We start from the raw sequence: 17,669 nt of genomic DNA on the forward strand, positions 1-17,669 counted from the left end.
GTTCCAATCTTCAATTGATCAGTATATCAACAACTGCCATGCCCGAAGATTGCTGATAAATGGTACCATCATTAATAGCTTGGAAATTAACCCATGAATCAGTCTTCTCGGTGATCGGAAGGTCTGGCACATCAGTGGAGAAAGGAACAGAGTTAATGTTTCAAGTCCATATGATTCAGAGCCCTACGGACTGGAAATTTCAACCCTGTTTCTCTCTCCACAGATTCTGCCAAACCTGCTGAGCTTTTCCATAATTTTCCGTTTTATATCAGATTTTCCAGCATCCACGGTAATTTGCTTTTATTCACAGTGATCCGGGTCATCATGGAACAGGATATAATAATTTTGGGGTTGTTGCGAAGTCTGTCTAGACATGAACACAGGGTGAAGGTATGGCTATAAATACAATAGCCTCAACTTTCCAACCTGTTGGTACCCCAATTGAAGCTCCAGACCAGCAAAGGAACATCATGAAGGTATCTCCAGAGAGTTCTGGTGTCATTTGTTGCTGTGGTTGACTAGCTTTGCTGTTTTCACAAATTCACAGGATTATATAATTCAATTGCAGTGTGGGTTGGCTCGCATTAGTCCTTTTTGTTAAAATTGGGAAACCCAGGTGTAGGGCCAAGATATATCGTATAGGACAACACCGAGATCGCAAAGTGACCCTGTATTTATATATTGCCTTGAATGTAAAAACATTCCAAGGTACTGCGTAGGTAGCTGCAAGGAAAACAGACGCTGAACCAGTGAGAAAAGTAGAGAATAGGAGGGGGTGACTGAAAGCTTAGTCAAGGAAGTCGGACCCTGAAGTCATTTTTTAAAGGGTTAGAGACGGAGCGGTTTAAGATGAGAAATACAGACGTTTCAACCAGGCAGCTGAAGACGTTTGGACCAATTCTCCCTCTGTGTAACCGAACAGGTGCCAGAGTGTGACAACTCGGGATTTTCACAGTAACCTCATTGCAGTGTTAATGGAAGCCTACTTGTAACACTCATAAAGATTATTATTATTAAAATAATTGTTGCCTATCCCTAGTTACCCTTCAACTGTGGCTTCTGAGCCTTTCAGAGGGGCAGTTCAGAGTTGCTGTGGATCTGAAGTCACATGTAAGCCAGACTGTGTCAGGGTGGCAGATTTCCTTCTCTAAAGGACGTGATCGAACCAGATAATTTTTTATGCCAATCGGTGATAGTTTCATTGCCCCCATTACTGAGAGTAGCTTCATATTCAAAATTTATCAATTGAATTTACATTCCACCAGCTGCCAAGGTGGGATTTGAACCTGTGTCCACCAGGTTATGAGCCTGGGCCTTGGATTACTCGTCCACTAGTATTACCACTCCATCCCCGTCTCCCCGTAATTGTGCTGAATGGTCTGTTTTTGCAGTAAATTCCATGCAACTATTCCATGGGTAGTGGACAAAATGGGAATAAAAGCAGTGGTTGTCTAATTCTATGCAAAACTGCTGACCGTAGTTTTGTGTTGTACACTCCCTCAAAACTGGCTGAATTCACACAGAACTACAGTTTACCGTGTTCTTTGTAACCCCAGAGCTCAACGTTGACAGAAGTTGCTGGAAGCAGTGATGAGTTCCAAATCAGAGTCAGCTGTCCCATAACGTTTGGTGTGCCGTAGTACTGCCATTTGGTGGCATTCACCAAGATGCTTTTCTTGAAGGGTGAAAATTTGCCATGGTGTACTGTGGGGTTGAAAAAGACAATAGGAAGGTGCTTAAAATAAATCACATGAAATTACGCTGTGTAACAAGAGCAGTTCTGAATTTATGAACACCCAAGCAAGGGACAGGCGGGGAGGCGTATTCAACAAAAGCTTTAAGGGCAATACGGTGGCACATTGGTTAGCACTACTACCTCACAGCACCAGAGACCCGGGTTCAATTCTGGCCTTGGGTAACTGTCTGTGTGGAGTTTGCATGTTCTTCCCTTCTCTGTGTGGGTTTCCTCCGGGTGCTCCAGTTTCCTCCCACAGTCCAAAGATATGCAGGTTAGGTGGATTGGCCATGCTTAATTGCCCTTAGTGTCTAAAGATGAGCAGGTTAGGTAGAGTTATGGGGTTAGGGCAGGGGAATGGGCCAAGGTTGGGTGCTCTTTCAGAGGGTCAGTTCAGACTCAATAGGCAAATGGCCTTGTCTGCACTGTAGGGATTCTATGATTCTATCCTATGGATCTGAGACAAGCCTACTGTATCACATTGCCTGAGAATGTGGCTGCCTTGACCATAAGGAGGCATATCCTGTTAGCCCACCCGACATTGGTAGGTGATCCACAAACACTTTGGGCGCTGTGTGAATGGACATTACACCATTACCTAAGTTCCAACAGGTGATCAATGAGTCCTTCTGCAGAAGTTCAATTAATGCATTTTTTTATAACTGTAATGATGGAGGCAACAGATCATAATACTTTCTGATTGCTTTCTTTCCGCACTTTGCAAATTGTATCCTGTATCTCAATTGATATCTGGCAGGTACCATGTTGCCATTTAGTTTAGGGCTGATGTGTTGGGGAGTGCCTGAGTACCACACGCTAGTCCCTTTATGGGCCTCCAGCATGGTACCACTCTTTTGCTATCTGCACAGTCAACCATTTGTTTTTCCCCTACTATAAAATATTTCCCTTAATAAGTGATTCATCAACATGCATCAAACACTTTGCACTAAGTTGTGAATCCATCTTACGAAATGTGTTTCAAAGGAAGTGAAGCCATGAAACACAGTAAAGATCAGTAAATTCTAGGAATAATGTCAAACTCAGCCCGCTGCCCAGCAGTGTCCCTCTCAGCTCCCACTCGTTTTAAATCTGTACTCTGTCTCTCAGTTCCTGCTCTTCTTAAATCTTCCACAAGTCCAGAAAGACGTGCTGTTAGGTAATTGGGGCATTCTGAATTCCCTCCGTGTACCTAAACAGGCGCTGGAATTTGGCGACTAGGGGCTTTTCACAGTGACTTCATTGCAGTGTTAATGTAAGCCTACTTGTGGCAATAAAGATTATTATTATTATGAAGTCCACACTTTTTGATTAAATCACAGAAAAATAGAGCAGTATTGCATCAAGGCTGTTGGGATACTATGGGTCTTAAATTCCAACGGTCCTTTCGAGAATAGAATCATAGAATCCCTACAGCGCAGAAGGAGCAATATTACAGGGCAATATTAATATGGCCAATCCATCTAACCTGCACATCTTTGGACTGTGGGACGAAGCCGGAGCACCCGGAGAAAACACACGCAGACATGGGAAGAAAGTGCAAACTCCTCACAGACAGTCACTCAACGTCGGAATTGCACCCCAAAAGGGTTATTAGCCTGTAGGGGCCTATATATCTGAGGGTGTTGTGTAGGGTACCTCAGATGATACTTGCAATCCTAGAAGATCTCAGAGCCCTGTCGTCGTGCTTGATATCTGCACAGGACAAGAGATGGCTCTGGCCAGAACAACATCCCTCACTTGTCTGATACAGGCATACACAGTTGATTGACTAATCTTACTCACGTTGCCTGCAGATGTTTGTGATTACATATCCTAATAACACACGTAAGATAATTTATCAGATAGATCAGTAAATATTCAGTTATGATTCATGATATTGAATGGTCAAATTTTCTCTTAACATCTATCCCAACAGAATCTAAAATTGATTACTTTTTAATTCTTCGATCATGCTAGAGTCGACTCGGTTATTCCAAATTTTATAAGGCAGTAATTATTGTACACCTGAGGAAATCGTTTTACTGAATTCATTGAATGGTGTTTAATACTTAGGGAAAAAGTTTGATAAGGGCCCAATAATGGGTGCAGGGATCAGTATGCAAGATTAACCCGCGCTCATTCATTGTTATACTTACAACAAATAAACTTGCTGCTACCTGCTCATTACAATGATAGTAGCTTGCAGATCAGTACTGCTGAGAGCCTTTATACCCCGAGAGGAGTCCGAGGTCGCACAAAGCTGGCACCATTTAAAGCTGGCCTGGTGTATTCTGGCTGTAGAAGGTTCTGAAACTGTGAAAGAGTTTCTCACAGGAAGAAGAATGAATGCAGGGCAACAGGGAGCATGATCCAAGGTTCCCTGGTAGCTGAAAATAGGCACGAGGCCTCCAGGTAAACACTGAGAAGGCAGTGGGGAGCAGATGGCCATCGCTGAGAATGCAAAGAGGCTAGCCCTGAGTTTATACTGCAGAAGGAACTTCAATGACCTTGCACATATGGTCAAGGTCATTGAATTCAATGTCATGAAAGCGAATGCATCTGTTGATATCATCACCTTATAAATGAACCAGGGCCTCACACATTGCTCTATTCACAACCCCTCCACCCCCCCCCCCCCCCCACCCCCCACCACCACCTCTCCCTACGTTCGCTATCCAACGCAAGTTAGACATGATGAAAATGCAAATAAGAGTTTCAGCACCAGAGAAACTGACATAGATGAGGAGTCAGGCAATGTTACAAAGATGAAATAGGTGGCATTACTGGTGCTGAGGGTACGCTGGTTGGGAGCTGATCTTGGGGTCAAATGTAATGCTGAGGTTACAAACAGTCTGGTTTAGCCTGAGACAACTGGCAGAGAAAGGGATCACGTCAGTGGCTCGGGAACAGAGTTTATAACAGGTCCCGAAAACAATGGTGGAGAAATTAGAGGGAATTTCTGCTTATCCAGTACTGGATGTTAGATATGAAGCCTGAAGATTTTGAGACAGCGGAGAGATTGAGTGAGGAGGTGGTGAGGTCACGCTGGGTGCCATCAATGTAAATGTAGCAACTGGCACTGTACTTTCAGATGTTGTCGCTGAAGGGCATCATGTGGATGAGAATTAGAAAGAGGTCCAGGATAGACCCTTCGAAAACCCCAGAACTAACAGTGCGGGAGTGGGAAGAGAAGGTGATTCTCAGGTTATGAGTAAATAGGTAAAAATGGAAGTAAGTAGGCAGCACTGTGACGCAGTGGTTAGCACGGCTGCCTCACTGCGCCAAGGACACAGGTTCGATCTGGGTCACTGTCCGTCTGGAATTTGCACATTCTCCCCATGTCTTCATGGGTCTCACCCCCACAACCTAAAGATGTGCAGGATAGGTGAATTGGCCATGCTAAATTGTCCTTGATTGGAATAAAAAAGAATGGAAGTAGGTAAGAAACGTCACACCCAGCTGCAAAACAGTGGTGAAGTGCCAGAGTAGAATGGATGTCATCAACCAAGTCAATGACTAAAGACAGGTCAAGGCATCATAGAGACATGGGGGCACAGAGTCGCATTTTGCATGGAAACTGTCATGAAGTTCCTCAACAAAGAGTGATCAATGCAACAAATACTTAGATGTGTAAAGTAGGATAGTAGAAGATAGGATGGAGGAATGGATCAGTCCTAAATTTGTCATCAATAAGCCAGCGGATTTCTTCCACTGCCCTGGTTTAATTTCAAGTACTAATTTTCCAGATTTACTCTTTATGACATTTGAAGTCATTTTGTCTTTTAACATTTAACTGTATTGCATACTCGTGAATGCAGGAAGGCTATTCAGCCCATCGAGTTGATGTTAGCTCTGTGGAGATTTCCATCTTTTCTCATCATGCAGGTGATGCAGCTGCCCCAATTAGTATGCTGGTGCGCTCGGCGGAGGACACCATTGCATTCCATCTCATCGAGCTCCACAGAGGTTAGCACTGCTGCCTCACAGCGCCAGGGACCCGAGTTCAATTCTGACCTCGGATTACTGTCTGTGTGGAATTTGCATGTTTACCCGTGTCAGCGTGAGTTTCCTCCGGGTGCTCCGATTTCCTCCCACAGTGCAAGGATGTACAGATTAGGCGGATTGTCCATGCTAACATGCCCTTTAGTGTCCAAAGGTTGTGCAGGGGTTACGGAGATAGAGTGGGGAATTGGGCCTAGGTAGAGTGGTCTTTTAAAGGGTCGATGCAGACTTGATTGCAGTGAAGGGATTCTATGAAAAGTAAGGCATAACTTGCATTTAAATGAAGCCTGTCGTCCCAATAGTATATAATAATTTTTTGTTTAGATATTTTATTGGAAACATTTTCTATTATATACAACAAAGAGAAACCAAAACCAACCGCAGCAACAGCAAATAGCTACAACACCCTTATTCACTGCCGGGAAACCTCCCTCCCCTACTCTACCCACTCTCACCCCTTACCTCTCACCCCACCCCACCCCTTTTAACTTTTAACCCAGACCTGAGCTGTACAATTTCTGGTAAAAAGCCTCGAGCATCCCATTCGCTTCCCCCACTCTTGTTACCACCGTACCCCCGTCATCTCTCATCCGTCCAATTTTCTTGCTGCCGCCTGCCTCCTCAGCTGATGCACAAGCATCCTGCTGGCTTTCTCCCCATATTCATTTACTTCCCTCCTGGCCCTGCGCAGTTGCCCCACCGCCTTTCCCGTGGGTACAAGTCCAAATTCCATCTGCAGCTTCCATTTCTCCTTCAATAGCGCCTCCTCAGGCACTGCTGAGTACCCCTGGTCAAACCTCAGAATGGCCTCCACCGCGCAGTGGGTTAGCCCTGTTGCCTCAAGGCGCCGAGGTCCCAGATTCGATGCCAGCTCTGGGTCACTGTCCGTGTGGAGTTTGCACATTCTTCCCGTGTTTGCGTGGGTTTCGCCCCCACAGCCCAAAGATGTGCAGGGTAGGTGGATTGGCCACGCTAAATTGCCCCTTAATTTGAAAAAATGAATTGGGTACACTAAATTAAAGAAAAAAGAATGGCCTCCACAACCTCAACCTCTTAGCCCGCTCCACCCTCTCTTTGTGTGCTGGATCGAGATAAACTACCCCCTGACCACCGGCTCCCACAATGTGGAAGCGGAAAACTCCATCATCTTATTCTGCTCCTCATAGTTCCGGATAACCAGCCCAATCTTTTCACAAACCGCCATATCCACCAATAACCCCTCATCGAACCTCCACTGTTGCTGCTGTGGGCTCCCCTTTGCCACCCGCAATTCCGACCAATGCGACGTGTGGTCAGACACCGCATTTGCTGAATATTCTGACCCAACCACCCCAGTAACAGCACCTTGAAAAATTAAATGAAAATCGCTTATTGTCACAAGTAGGCTTCAAATGAAGTTACTGTGAAAAGCCCCTAGTCGCCACATTCTGGCGCCTGTTCGGAGAGGCTGGTATGGCAATTGAACCCACGCGGCTGGCCTGCCTTGGTCTGCTTTAAAAGCCAGCTATTTAGCCCAGTGTGCTAAACCAGCTCCAATGGTTGGGTAAACCAGCCAATTATCTAGGCCAAAGAAATCAATCCAGGAGTTCACATGGTGGTCATGCGAGAAGTATGAAAATTCCTTCGCCCTCGGCCTCTTAAACCGCCACGGGATTGCCTCTCCCTCCCGTGCGTTTCATAAACCCCAACAGCTCCTTTGCCATGGTCGACATCGTCAGGGACCTGGAACAGGACAGGTCCAAACTTGGGTCCAGCACTGTATTAAAATCCCAGCCCCAAGCCCCACCATAATCAGCCAGTGCGTGCCCAGGTCCGGATTCTGTGCCAAAACCCACCTCAAAAACTCTACATTGTTCCAATTTTGGGCATATACATCCACCAGCACCACTGACGCCCATCCAAACTTCCACTCATCATAAGAAATACACTCCCAGGATCTTTCATGATACTCCCCACCTCAAAGGTCACTCTCTTATTGATCAACACTGTCACTCTCTCGTCCTCATATCCAACCCTGAATGGAATACCTGCCCCGCCCAGCCCTTTCTCAACTTCATCTGGTCCCCCACATTCAAATGCTTCTCCTGAAGAAACACCATGACTGCCTTCAAACACCTAAATGTGCAAAATCAGCCCATTTAATCCCCAAATGTTCAGCGTAATCAACCGGGCCATGGCACCCCCCCCCCCCCCCCCCCCCCCCCCCCCGCCACCCCGCACTCCGCGTTCAGCTATCACCCGATCAACCCCCTCTTTAACCAGCTCCCCCAGGTCCACATCTCACGCACCCTCGAGGCCTCCCCAAGATGTCCGCCAATTTAACCAACACCAACACCACCCACGTCAGCATCCCCTTCTCCCCAAAACAAAGACCTACCCCTCCCCCACTCCCTCCACAGATTGATCCCCCCACTTCACTCCCATTAACTAGCCTACCTGCTGGCATGGTAGCCCCCACTCAAGGCAACCACCTAGCCCCCATCCATCCCTACCACCTCCCACCCGCAATTCTCCAAGAACAGTAGAACACACTTACCCAATCCATGCCCAAACACAATAAATGCAACAATCCACTCGGCATACATACCCGCATTTCCCTGGCATCTCCAAAGTTCAATACCCTCAGAAGTCCCCGAGTTTGTGCTCGCCTCCTCCGGCATATCAAAATAGAATTCCTGATTCTGGTGCGTGCATAGGACAAAAAGAATTCTCCGGCCATTGGGATTCTCTTTTCCCACTGGCAACGCCCCCCGCCCACGGGATTCCCAGGCATCTTACGATGGTTTAAATGGGAAACCTGGTTGAGAAGCAGCGGGAAGATAGAATCCCACCACCAGCGAACGGCATACAGCCGAGAAACACACGGCTGGGGGAACCAGAGAATCCCGCCCACTGTGGAGGGCTGAATGCGGGCAGGGGTGAACTGAGGAGGAATTGCAGAATGCCTGATATTGTGTCCACAAATTTACTGCAGTTTACCAGCTGGAACGCCACTGTGGGCATCGTCCTTCACTTAGAGTGCCCGACTGCGGAATAAACCCTTGTATTAAACTCACACTTAACCTGGGTTCAACAGTAAATCATGTAAGTTCCTGATGGGCGGCCAATGTCCAGCAGTCAGTTTTCCACGTGTGCCCTCTCTTCTTCGGGCGAGTGAAATCACTCGGCATTATCATTCTGTCATGTCAGTATCAATGTTGCCAAATCTTTTGCATCAAGTTTACAACCCTTCCTTTAACACAGAACTTTGCTAATGCTCGGAGAGGCCCATTGTAAACCTATTCAGTTAATTGATCATAAAATGTTGCTGTAATAAGCCCAAGATAATTTTGTCATGATAATGCTGCAATTGGTAAATATTTAGTTTTGAAGGTTGATTGGCATAAGCAGCTTGAAGGATGTTGGCAGTCATCCTCTACGTGTAACCTGCCCCCTGTACAAATATGGACCAAACAAATCCGTCTTGCAAAAAGGAAAACAATGTTTTTTATTAATATTAATTGAGCAGAGATTGATTTCAGGGTCACAAATTGAAAATTCTAAACTACTTGAACTTTGCTTTCCCAATTGGTCTCGTTGGTGTCAAGGCTTTATGGAATTGCCAAGATTGAATCATTGACTTCCCAGCCACACTCTGGGTTGCAGTCTTGTGAACCCTGTTAACTGCTAAGTGGATTTTGAAACACCTTAATCCTCTGGCAGAGCTTCATCAGAACAGTGTTTAAGGAGCCATAATATTCCACTTGGGAAATATATTTCGTCCCTCCTTTCAGAGATCAGTGCCCATCTTCTGCCATTTAAAAAATATTGCGCACAAGATTGAATGGTTTGCGGTCACGATATATGGACTAGTGGATTTCAAGGAATGCTTACAGAGCAGCAATCTAATCAAGGCGTTCATTAAGCACATCAGCTGGGAGAACAAAGTTCAAGGAGATCATGATTGTTAAATCATGATTCATTAGAACTAATAATGAGATCAGGTGTTCCCTTGTGGCGAAGGATTTATGTGGTTCTCGGTTGTATTTGCTTTGAGGCTACCTCTCTGGGCACGATTGAACTAATTGGGACCAAAGTCACAAAGCAAGTGCATTTAGCCGCGTGCTTCGTGGCGTTCGCAGCGTCAAGAAACACAGGGCTATTCAATGGCACTCAGGTTGTACATATTCATCAGGGAACGCGTGGCCGAGGCCGTGGCTGAGGAACTCTGATCAAAGGAATTCCTCGGTATAGCGAGAGATCGAGACATCACCGAGGCTCCCAAATCATCCCACGAATCCCCACAGCTCGAATGCACGGTGGAAGGGTCCACGGCCACACCCCCTGCCAACACCCACACAGGGCACCCCAGCCCAAAACAATGCCGGCTTGGCACCCTGGCAATGCCAGGGGGCCGGGGTCGGTCTCGGTCGGGGTGGCCCGTCAGAAAGTGGGAGGGGGGTCGGGGGGGGGGGGGGGGGGGGGTTGCCTGACATGGCCAGATGGGGGAGGGGGTGTCTGAGCACCCACGGGTCTGCAATGCGACCCCCTGGATCATGTGTTCTCATTCCAGGGGCAACCCCAGCCCCTGCTTGTCTGCCCCACTGACCAGCCATAATTCCCAATGAGCGCAGAGGCCTCTAAATGCTTGGCTGAAGACTATTGCTAATTGGGAATTGGCAATCGTAGTTACGTTAGCACGTCACAGCTCCCAAGTGGATTCTCATTGGTAGGCTTTTCATGTGGATGTGGGAGATATTGCCCAGCTACCCATCAGGCCGTGATACCTGGACACTGTGCCTGAACACTGCCGGAAGCAATACCACGGATGCAGCGGCCAACATTCGAAAACCCAGGGGATGGACCCTGGCACTGGGGACATTTCGGTGAGCAAAGGGTTGGTGTGTGCACCAGGGAGGGGACCAGCGTTCGGTACAGGTCACATTATGTGTGGGTGTCTGGGGTACAGGGTGTGGGGTCCAGTGAGCAGGGCCCCCGCTACGACCAGGGGTGCGTAGGAAGGCATGTCAGATGACAGAGGGTGTGAAGAAGGGAAGGCGAGAGCATTACGGGAATGGAGGATCCCGGGGTCGAAGACACCACTCTATGTCAGTCTCACACCCTCTCTCCAATTCCTTACAGATATCACACGAGATGGATGATATCTTGAACCCCGCGGAAGCTGTCCTCGGGGTGCAGCTGGCAGGCCAGGTGGCCAGACACCACAGAAGGCAGCGGCAGCAGTGTCAACAGAGGCTTGAGGTGGCCCATGTGCAGAGCCCCATGCCACAACCTGAGGACCCGGTCGCCCATCAGCCCAAGGTGCACAGGAGTCGCTGGTCTTTCGAAAAGATGACAGACAGCGTGTGCTGCAGGAGGCTCCACCTCAATAAGGGGACGGTAGGGCATTTGTGCCATGTCCTTGCGGACTTGGCACCACGCGGAAGAGGAGGATAACCGCTCCCAGTGGTCACCAAGCTCACCGCAGCCCTGAACCTCTCCATCTCCAGGTCATTCCAGGCATCTCAGAGGCTGCAGCCCACAAGGCCATCCATTAGGTCATGAGTACCCTGTTTTCCAGGCAGCAAACTATATAAACTTTGACCTGGACCAAGGCCAATAGGATGCCCGGGCAGCAGGATTCTCCGCCATCGCTAGGATGCCTCAGGTACTGAGGGTAGATGATGGCATGCATGTCACCTTGCACTCACTGGGCCATTTGGGAGTGCCCCACATCAACAGGAAGGTGATCGACCCCATGACCATCCAGCCCGCATGAGACCACCACATGAAGATCATGAACATGTGTGCACGCTTCCCAGGGAGTGTGTACAACGCTACATCCTGGGGCAGTCGGACATCCCTGACCTCTTTGTGGTCCATCCCAGGATGGCCGTTTGACTATTAGGGGTAAGGGGTAGCCGCTGAGGACCTGGATAATGATTCCACTACGGAGGCCGAGTACCGATGCGGAGACCCGATACAACAAGGCCCGTGCGGCCAACCGAGCTGTCATTGAGCGGTGCATCGGACTCCTCAAAATGCGGTTCCAATGCCTTGATCATTCTGGTGGTGCCCGTTTTGTGGTGTTCTGCTGTGCCCTCCACAACTGATGTGTAGATGCCGGCATTGGACTGGGGTGAGCACAATAAGAAGTTTTTACTGCCCTCCACAACTGGCACAGCAGCGGGGCGACGTTCTGGAGGTGGAGGGGGAAGAACATGTGGCCACCGAGGAGGAGGACAAGGAGGCACCGTCATTCCTTCCCACCTCCCCACATTCCCCCGCTACCCCTATCCCTCAGCTTTCCCCTTTCCCACCGCTCCCTCCCCCCTCCACTTCCCCAGCCCCCACCACCCTATTCCACCCTCCCAGGGTCTGCAAAATATCAGTCCACGGCGATGGGACTGTGTCTGCACTGTCAGCGGGTCACTGTTGAGGGCAGGGAGGTGATGATAACCTGCAGAGAGCTGGGCGCTGCTGCTCCTCAATCTATGCCATAGTCTGACCCCTGCCTGTCTGCTGTGTGCTCGCTCACACTTGGGTGGTGCCTGGGTGCCGACTTCCATGCCCGGGGAACTGGGACAAGGGAATAGTGCTCGACCTGCTTTGCAGAAGTGCCAGACATGCCATATTTCGCGAGTGCAAAGATATTTAACGCTATTCGTATATGTTCCCAACTGCTCCAATCCCCCGATGGTGCCACCGCAGATTCCTCCCCTCTCACAACCCGCCCCCCCCACCCCTCACCCCTTCCCCAGCCCCTCATTGCACCCACCCTCTCTTACCTCCAATCCCCCTCCTCCCGTGCCCTTTCAATGGTCCTCGACTTGCTTAGCCTCCCATGCTCTATTGCTGCGCCAACGTGTATCCCCAGGATGCACATCAGAGGTGGAAGCAGCCTACTACCTATCATATTCAGTGGCCTTCGATGCCCCTGGCGGGCATCCTCTGGCCATAGGATCCCGACCCAATTGGCAACGGCAGATCCCTGCAGTGCCACCCTGTTCCGGGTGCTGACTCCGAGATGCGCCGTTGTTAGGGAGAGTGGTCTCGGGCTTGTGACCACCATCGCCACTCTATAGAGTGGCTCCAGGTTGGCACCCAGTGCCCCCTCTTCCTGGTCAGTGCCCACAGGGCCCTGGGTTCACCTCGGGATGGAGGAACACCTGGATCGATACCCCTGCATCATCTGGCTCTGCCAGCCCTGGCAACTCCCCAATGTCTGCAGCACAGTGTCGATGCTCTCTGCGATGATCCTTGGTGACTGGGTCATGGTCTGGAGTGCCCCAGCAAAGCCCACCTGTGACTAGGACATGCACAACAACGCCTTGGCAATGCCCACCTGTGACTGGGACAACACCACAACGCCTTGGCAATGCCCACCTGTAACTGGGACATGCACCACAGCACCTTGGCAATGCCCACCTGTAACTGGGACAGGCACCACAGCACCTTGGCAATGCGCACCTGTAACTGGGACAGGCACCACAGCACCTTGGCAATGCCCACCTGTAACTGGGACATGCACCATAGCACCTTGGCAATGCGCACCTGTAACTGGGACAACACCACAATGCCTTGGCAATGCCCACCTGTAACTGGGACATGCACCATAGCACCTTGGCAATGCGCACCTGTAACTGGGACAACACCACAATGCCTTGACAATGCCCACCTGATACTGGGACATGCTCTGCACGGCCTTATTAACATCCGCCTGGGACTGAGACAGGTCCCCCAGTGATGGGACATGCTGTTGAGGCGCTCAGCCATGGCTGTCACTGACTGAGCCACGCCTTGGACACCTCCACTCATGCTGCTGATGTTGTGCACCAGGCTCTCCACTGCAGTCGCCACCCGAGCAGTGTTGACCCCGGTGCCACATTTTGCCCTTGCCATCTCCTGCAATCATAACCTCTGGGACTCCTCCAATCAGCAATGGACCTACTGGAGTGTCGCAGACATCTCCCTCTGAATATCACGGCTGCACCCTATCAACTGCATCATCACCGGGTAAACCTGTTCCAGATGCTCAGCATCTGACTGGGACCCAGCTGGGTCCTGGGAATCAGCAGCCCTCCGATAGCTGTGTCGCCTGGGCATTCCTGCCTCCACCTGATGTGCGTCGGCAACTGTGTACTACTGACCAGAATGTGCCCCAGAAGCCTGGCCACTACTGTCGCCCACCGAGGTGTGTGTCTCTACGCTGGTGGAGGATGGGAAAGTTGTGCCGTGAATATGGTGATCCTGTCGGAGCACACTCTGAGATGTTGTTATGGGAGGCAGGGAGGGAGACTACCCCGAATGGGCCGGCACCATCAGATGAGGATGCAGGAAAATGGACATGTGTTCAGTGGGAGGGAGGGGTCATTCTGCATGGTATTAACAGCTCACGTGTGACTGGTTATCTGGATGGGGGCCAATGGAACCTCACCTCTGTGCTGTACGCCAACCTCTACATCGGTGACATATCTGTCCGCAACCTCCAAGGCCCATTCCTCCTAGCGGGTGAGGACTCTGATGTTTGCCACCTTGCCATCTGGGCCTTCTCCCATCTGTTGTGTGCCAACTTCTCATGCAGGGACACAGAAAGGGCGTCGGGAGCGGCACACATCGTTCATCGCAGGGGTGGTGGGGTGGGGGATTTCAGTGGGGGGGATAGGGAGTGGGGGGGATGGGGTGCATTGGGGGGATGGGGAGTATGGGGGAATGGGAGTGGGGGAGATGGGGCGTATGGGGGATGGGGTGTATGGGGGAATGGGGTGTATGGGGGAATGGAAGTGGGGGGGAGATGGGGCGTATGGGGAGTATGGGGGAATGGGAGTGGGGGGGAGATGGGGTGTATGGGGTGTTGGGGTGTATGGGGGAATGGGGTGTATGGGGGAATGGAAGTGGGGGGGAGATGGGGCGTATGGGGAGTATGGGGGAATGGGAGTGGGGGGGGAGATGGGGTGTATGGGGGATGGGGTGTATGGGGGAATGGAAGTGGGAGGGGAGATGGGGCATATGGGGAGTATGGGGGAATGAGAGTAGGGGGGTGGGGTGCATGGGGGGATGGGGAGTATGGGGAATGGAAGTGGGGGGAGATGGGGCGTATGGGGAGTATGGGGGAATGGGAGTGGGGGAGATGGGGCGTATGGGGGATGGGGAATATGGGGGATGTGGAGTGGGGAGAGATTAGGGGTGTGAGGAATAGGGTGGATGGGGACTATGGGGGGGTGGTGAATTTGGGGGAATGGGGAGGGATGGGGGCTATTTGGGGTGGGGGGCAGCTTGGGTGGCATTTCTAGACATGGGTGAGCTGGGTAACCGAACAGTGCTGAGCGGGGACGATGCCAGATGCATGCTGCAGTGGGGTGGCAGGCAGGGCTGGTGCCAGGCAGTCGGTGCTCGGTGGAGGTCGTTGACCTTCTTACGGCACTGGGTTCCAGTCCTCCTGGTAATGCTCCCCGAGCTGACGGCCACTGCCACTTCCTCCCAGGCAGCACTGGCTGCCCTGTGGCTGACTGTCCGAGCCCCTCGGGGGAACGGGGCATCCCGTCTGATTTTGACCGCATCCAACAGTCTGGCCAGGTTGGTATTCCCGAATCGTGGGGCTGGTCTCCCTGGTGGCCTGGTTGTGAGCTGCGGGAGGTTGACTGTGCAGGAACGGTTTAACTGCTTCTCTCCCTTGTTAGCAGGGGACTGACGAGCGTGGTCCCAGCGAATCAGCCGGTGGGACAGTCATTTGCGGCGTGAAGCCTGTGGGGCCTCGTTAAGTGGGCTAATTAATGTTTTATAGCAGTGATGGCCTCACCGGGCCGAGCTTTGGGAAGTTCGCAGCAGTTCCCACTTGCTGCCAAACTTGGAAGCTTTTCCATTAAATCGCACCCAATGAATGTGACAAGGTAGGTCAGTGCACAATCTTAGATGTCTTGGCGCAGTCATTCTGTGAAATGCAGCACATTGGTTAGCACTGTTGCTTTACCGCACCAGGGGCCCGGGTTTGATTCCAGACTTAGGTCACTGTCTGTGCGGAGTCTGCACGTTCTCACCGTGTCTGCGTGGGTTTCCTCCGGGTGCTCCAGTTTCCTCCCACAAGTCCCGAAAGACATGCTTGTTTGGTGAATCGGACATTCTGAATTCTCTCTCAGTGTACCCGAACAGTGTGGCGACTAGGGGATTTTCACAGTAAATCCCCTAGCCATCTGTCAAGGCCCACTGTCTCTCACTATATGTCTTTCAAAGGGTTACTCCCAAGAATCATGGGTGGGGGGGGGGGGGGGGGGGGGGGGGACACTGCACCTTGGGGTGATGATGTTTAGATCTGCATTCACAGATCCCCACAGTTTGGGCTGAAATTTCCCTCCAGATTGAGGTACCTTCATGTTCTCCCAGCTACATTGGCAACACCCCCAAACCTCCACATCAGGCTGCTGTCAGGTCATTCCCACAGGCCTCCGATTGGGCCTGATGGTTCCCTGGCCATCCTTAATTGGATGGGGATCCCGGAGGCTGCTTGTTAATCAGCTGCCTCCAGAGAGATCACAACTGACATCCCGTCACATCCGCTTCCGGGCTCCTTATTCAGAATTGAGCCCAACATTATCTCGGCAAAATGCAGTCAGTTATGTCCCCATGGGCAATTACTGAATGGAGATCAAATGTATCACACACCAGGAAAGGATAACTATCTATAATTGTTTCATTAAAGCAATAGTTTCTCTAGCTTATGCAAGCCTTCCACTTGCTCTCTGGATGAGAAGATAGTCCAATCTTCCCAATAATGTTCCTTTGCTTTCTTTCAATGACAGCATAAGAAATTGAAAGAAGTTGGATGCCAGATTTGATGATGTTCTGCTCCAGAACAGCCATGAACAGTGGTTTGGAATTTAGAGCAGTCCGTTTTCTGAAGGTTTCGATGCACCAGGCCCTTGTCAGCTTCATGTCAGCATGGACCAGCTGGGACCAAGGGCCTGTTTCTATGCTATAAACATCTAAACATCGAAGTGGCTTCCGAGATGGTGGGTAGTAGAAATTAAGAAATCTTCCTCCCTTCTGTGTTCCCAAACAATTTAAACTGAACTACCCTGAACTCACTTATTTGATTTGTTTTCATACTACGAGTCAAGGAAGTGACTTGTCTGAATTCCTAACAGCGCTGTGGACATACCTCCACCAGATGAACTCCAGCAGTTTAAGAAGGTGGCTCACCACTACCTTCTCAAGGGAAATTAGGAATGGACCACAAGTGCCGGCCTTGCTAATGACACTCAGATCCCATGAAAGAGTTTTAAAACAATTTAGCCAAAGGGTATCACCTTACCTGATACCCATGTGCCTTGGCGAGTGAAGGTCGTTCCATTATCCGTTGACAACTCAAATGGTATTCTTCCATTTTCATACAGCAATGGTGAGATGCAGTGTGCCTTCCTTTCTTTATCAACATAACCATTGGTAAGAATGTCTGACTTGAACCTGAAATGTGATAGTGTCTGTGGTTTATCCAAGTGAAGCATACATCAGACAGAACTTTTCAATGAACCTCAGAGGCACGAGATCATAGTCTTTAACTCGGAAGAGCAAACATAATCACACAAAGGCAGCGAGTGCAGACGATAACCATTACATTCACAAAGATAGAGCAAAAAGCTGTCTAAAGCTTGCAACCGAAATTAACAGTTAGTCGGCCTTATACTGAGATCAGCCGTACCTCATTTGGTCACTTTGCCACCTATAATGTCAAGAGGCTGTAAGTTCCTCGTCTAAGACTTTGCCACCCTGGCACGGTAATAGTTCCCGTGGCAGTATTTTGAAGAAGAGCGGGGGAGTTATCCCCAGTGTCCTGTATCAGGAGGTGGCCCCAATTATAGGTCATGATTCTGATGCTCTAACAATACAGTGCATTGTCTGGACCACTCAACTACAATAGTGCATTGAAAGCTCAATCTGGCGAATGTATTCCAATAGCTCAGAACAGAAGTACCCATTT

General features: G+C 50.1%; 1 protein-coding gene across 1 annotated transcript in view; it reads right to left on the reverse strand.

Moving 5' to 3' along the window:
- The window catches only part of susd2 (sushi domain containing 2), a 123,992-nt gene that overhangs the window by 80,485 nt on the left and 25,838 nt on the right, over positions 1-17,669 (reverse strand). The window contains exons 5-6 of the mRNA XM_038791464.1: positions 17,004-17,155; positions 1,537-1,704 (exon numbers count right to left, since the gene is read on the reverse strand). Of these exons, the coding sequence (XP_038647392.1) occupies positions 1,537-1,704; positions 17,004-17,155 (320 nt within the window). The remainder of the gene's footprint in view (positions 1-1,536; positions 1,705-17,003; positions 17,156-17,669) is intronic.

Source organism: Scyliorhinus canicula, chromosome 1, assembly GCF_902713615.1.
Source record: "Scyliorhinus canicula chromosome 1, sScyCan1.1, whole genome shotgun sequence".
NCBI classification, from domain to species: domain Eukaryota; kingdom Metazoa; phylum Chordata; class Chondrichthyes; order Carcharhiniformes; family Scyliorhinidae; genus Scyliorhinus; species Scyliorhinus canicula.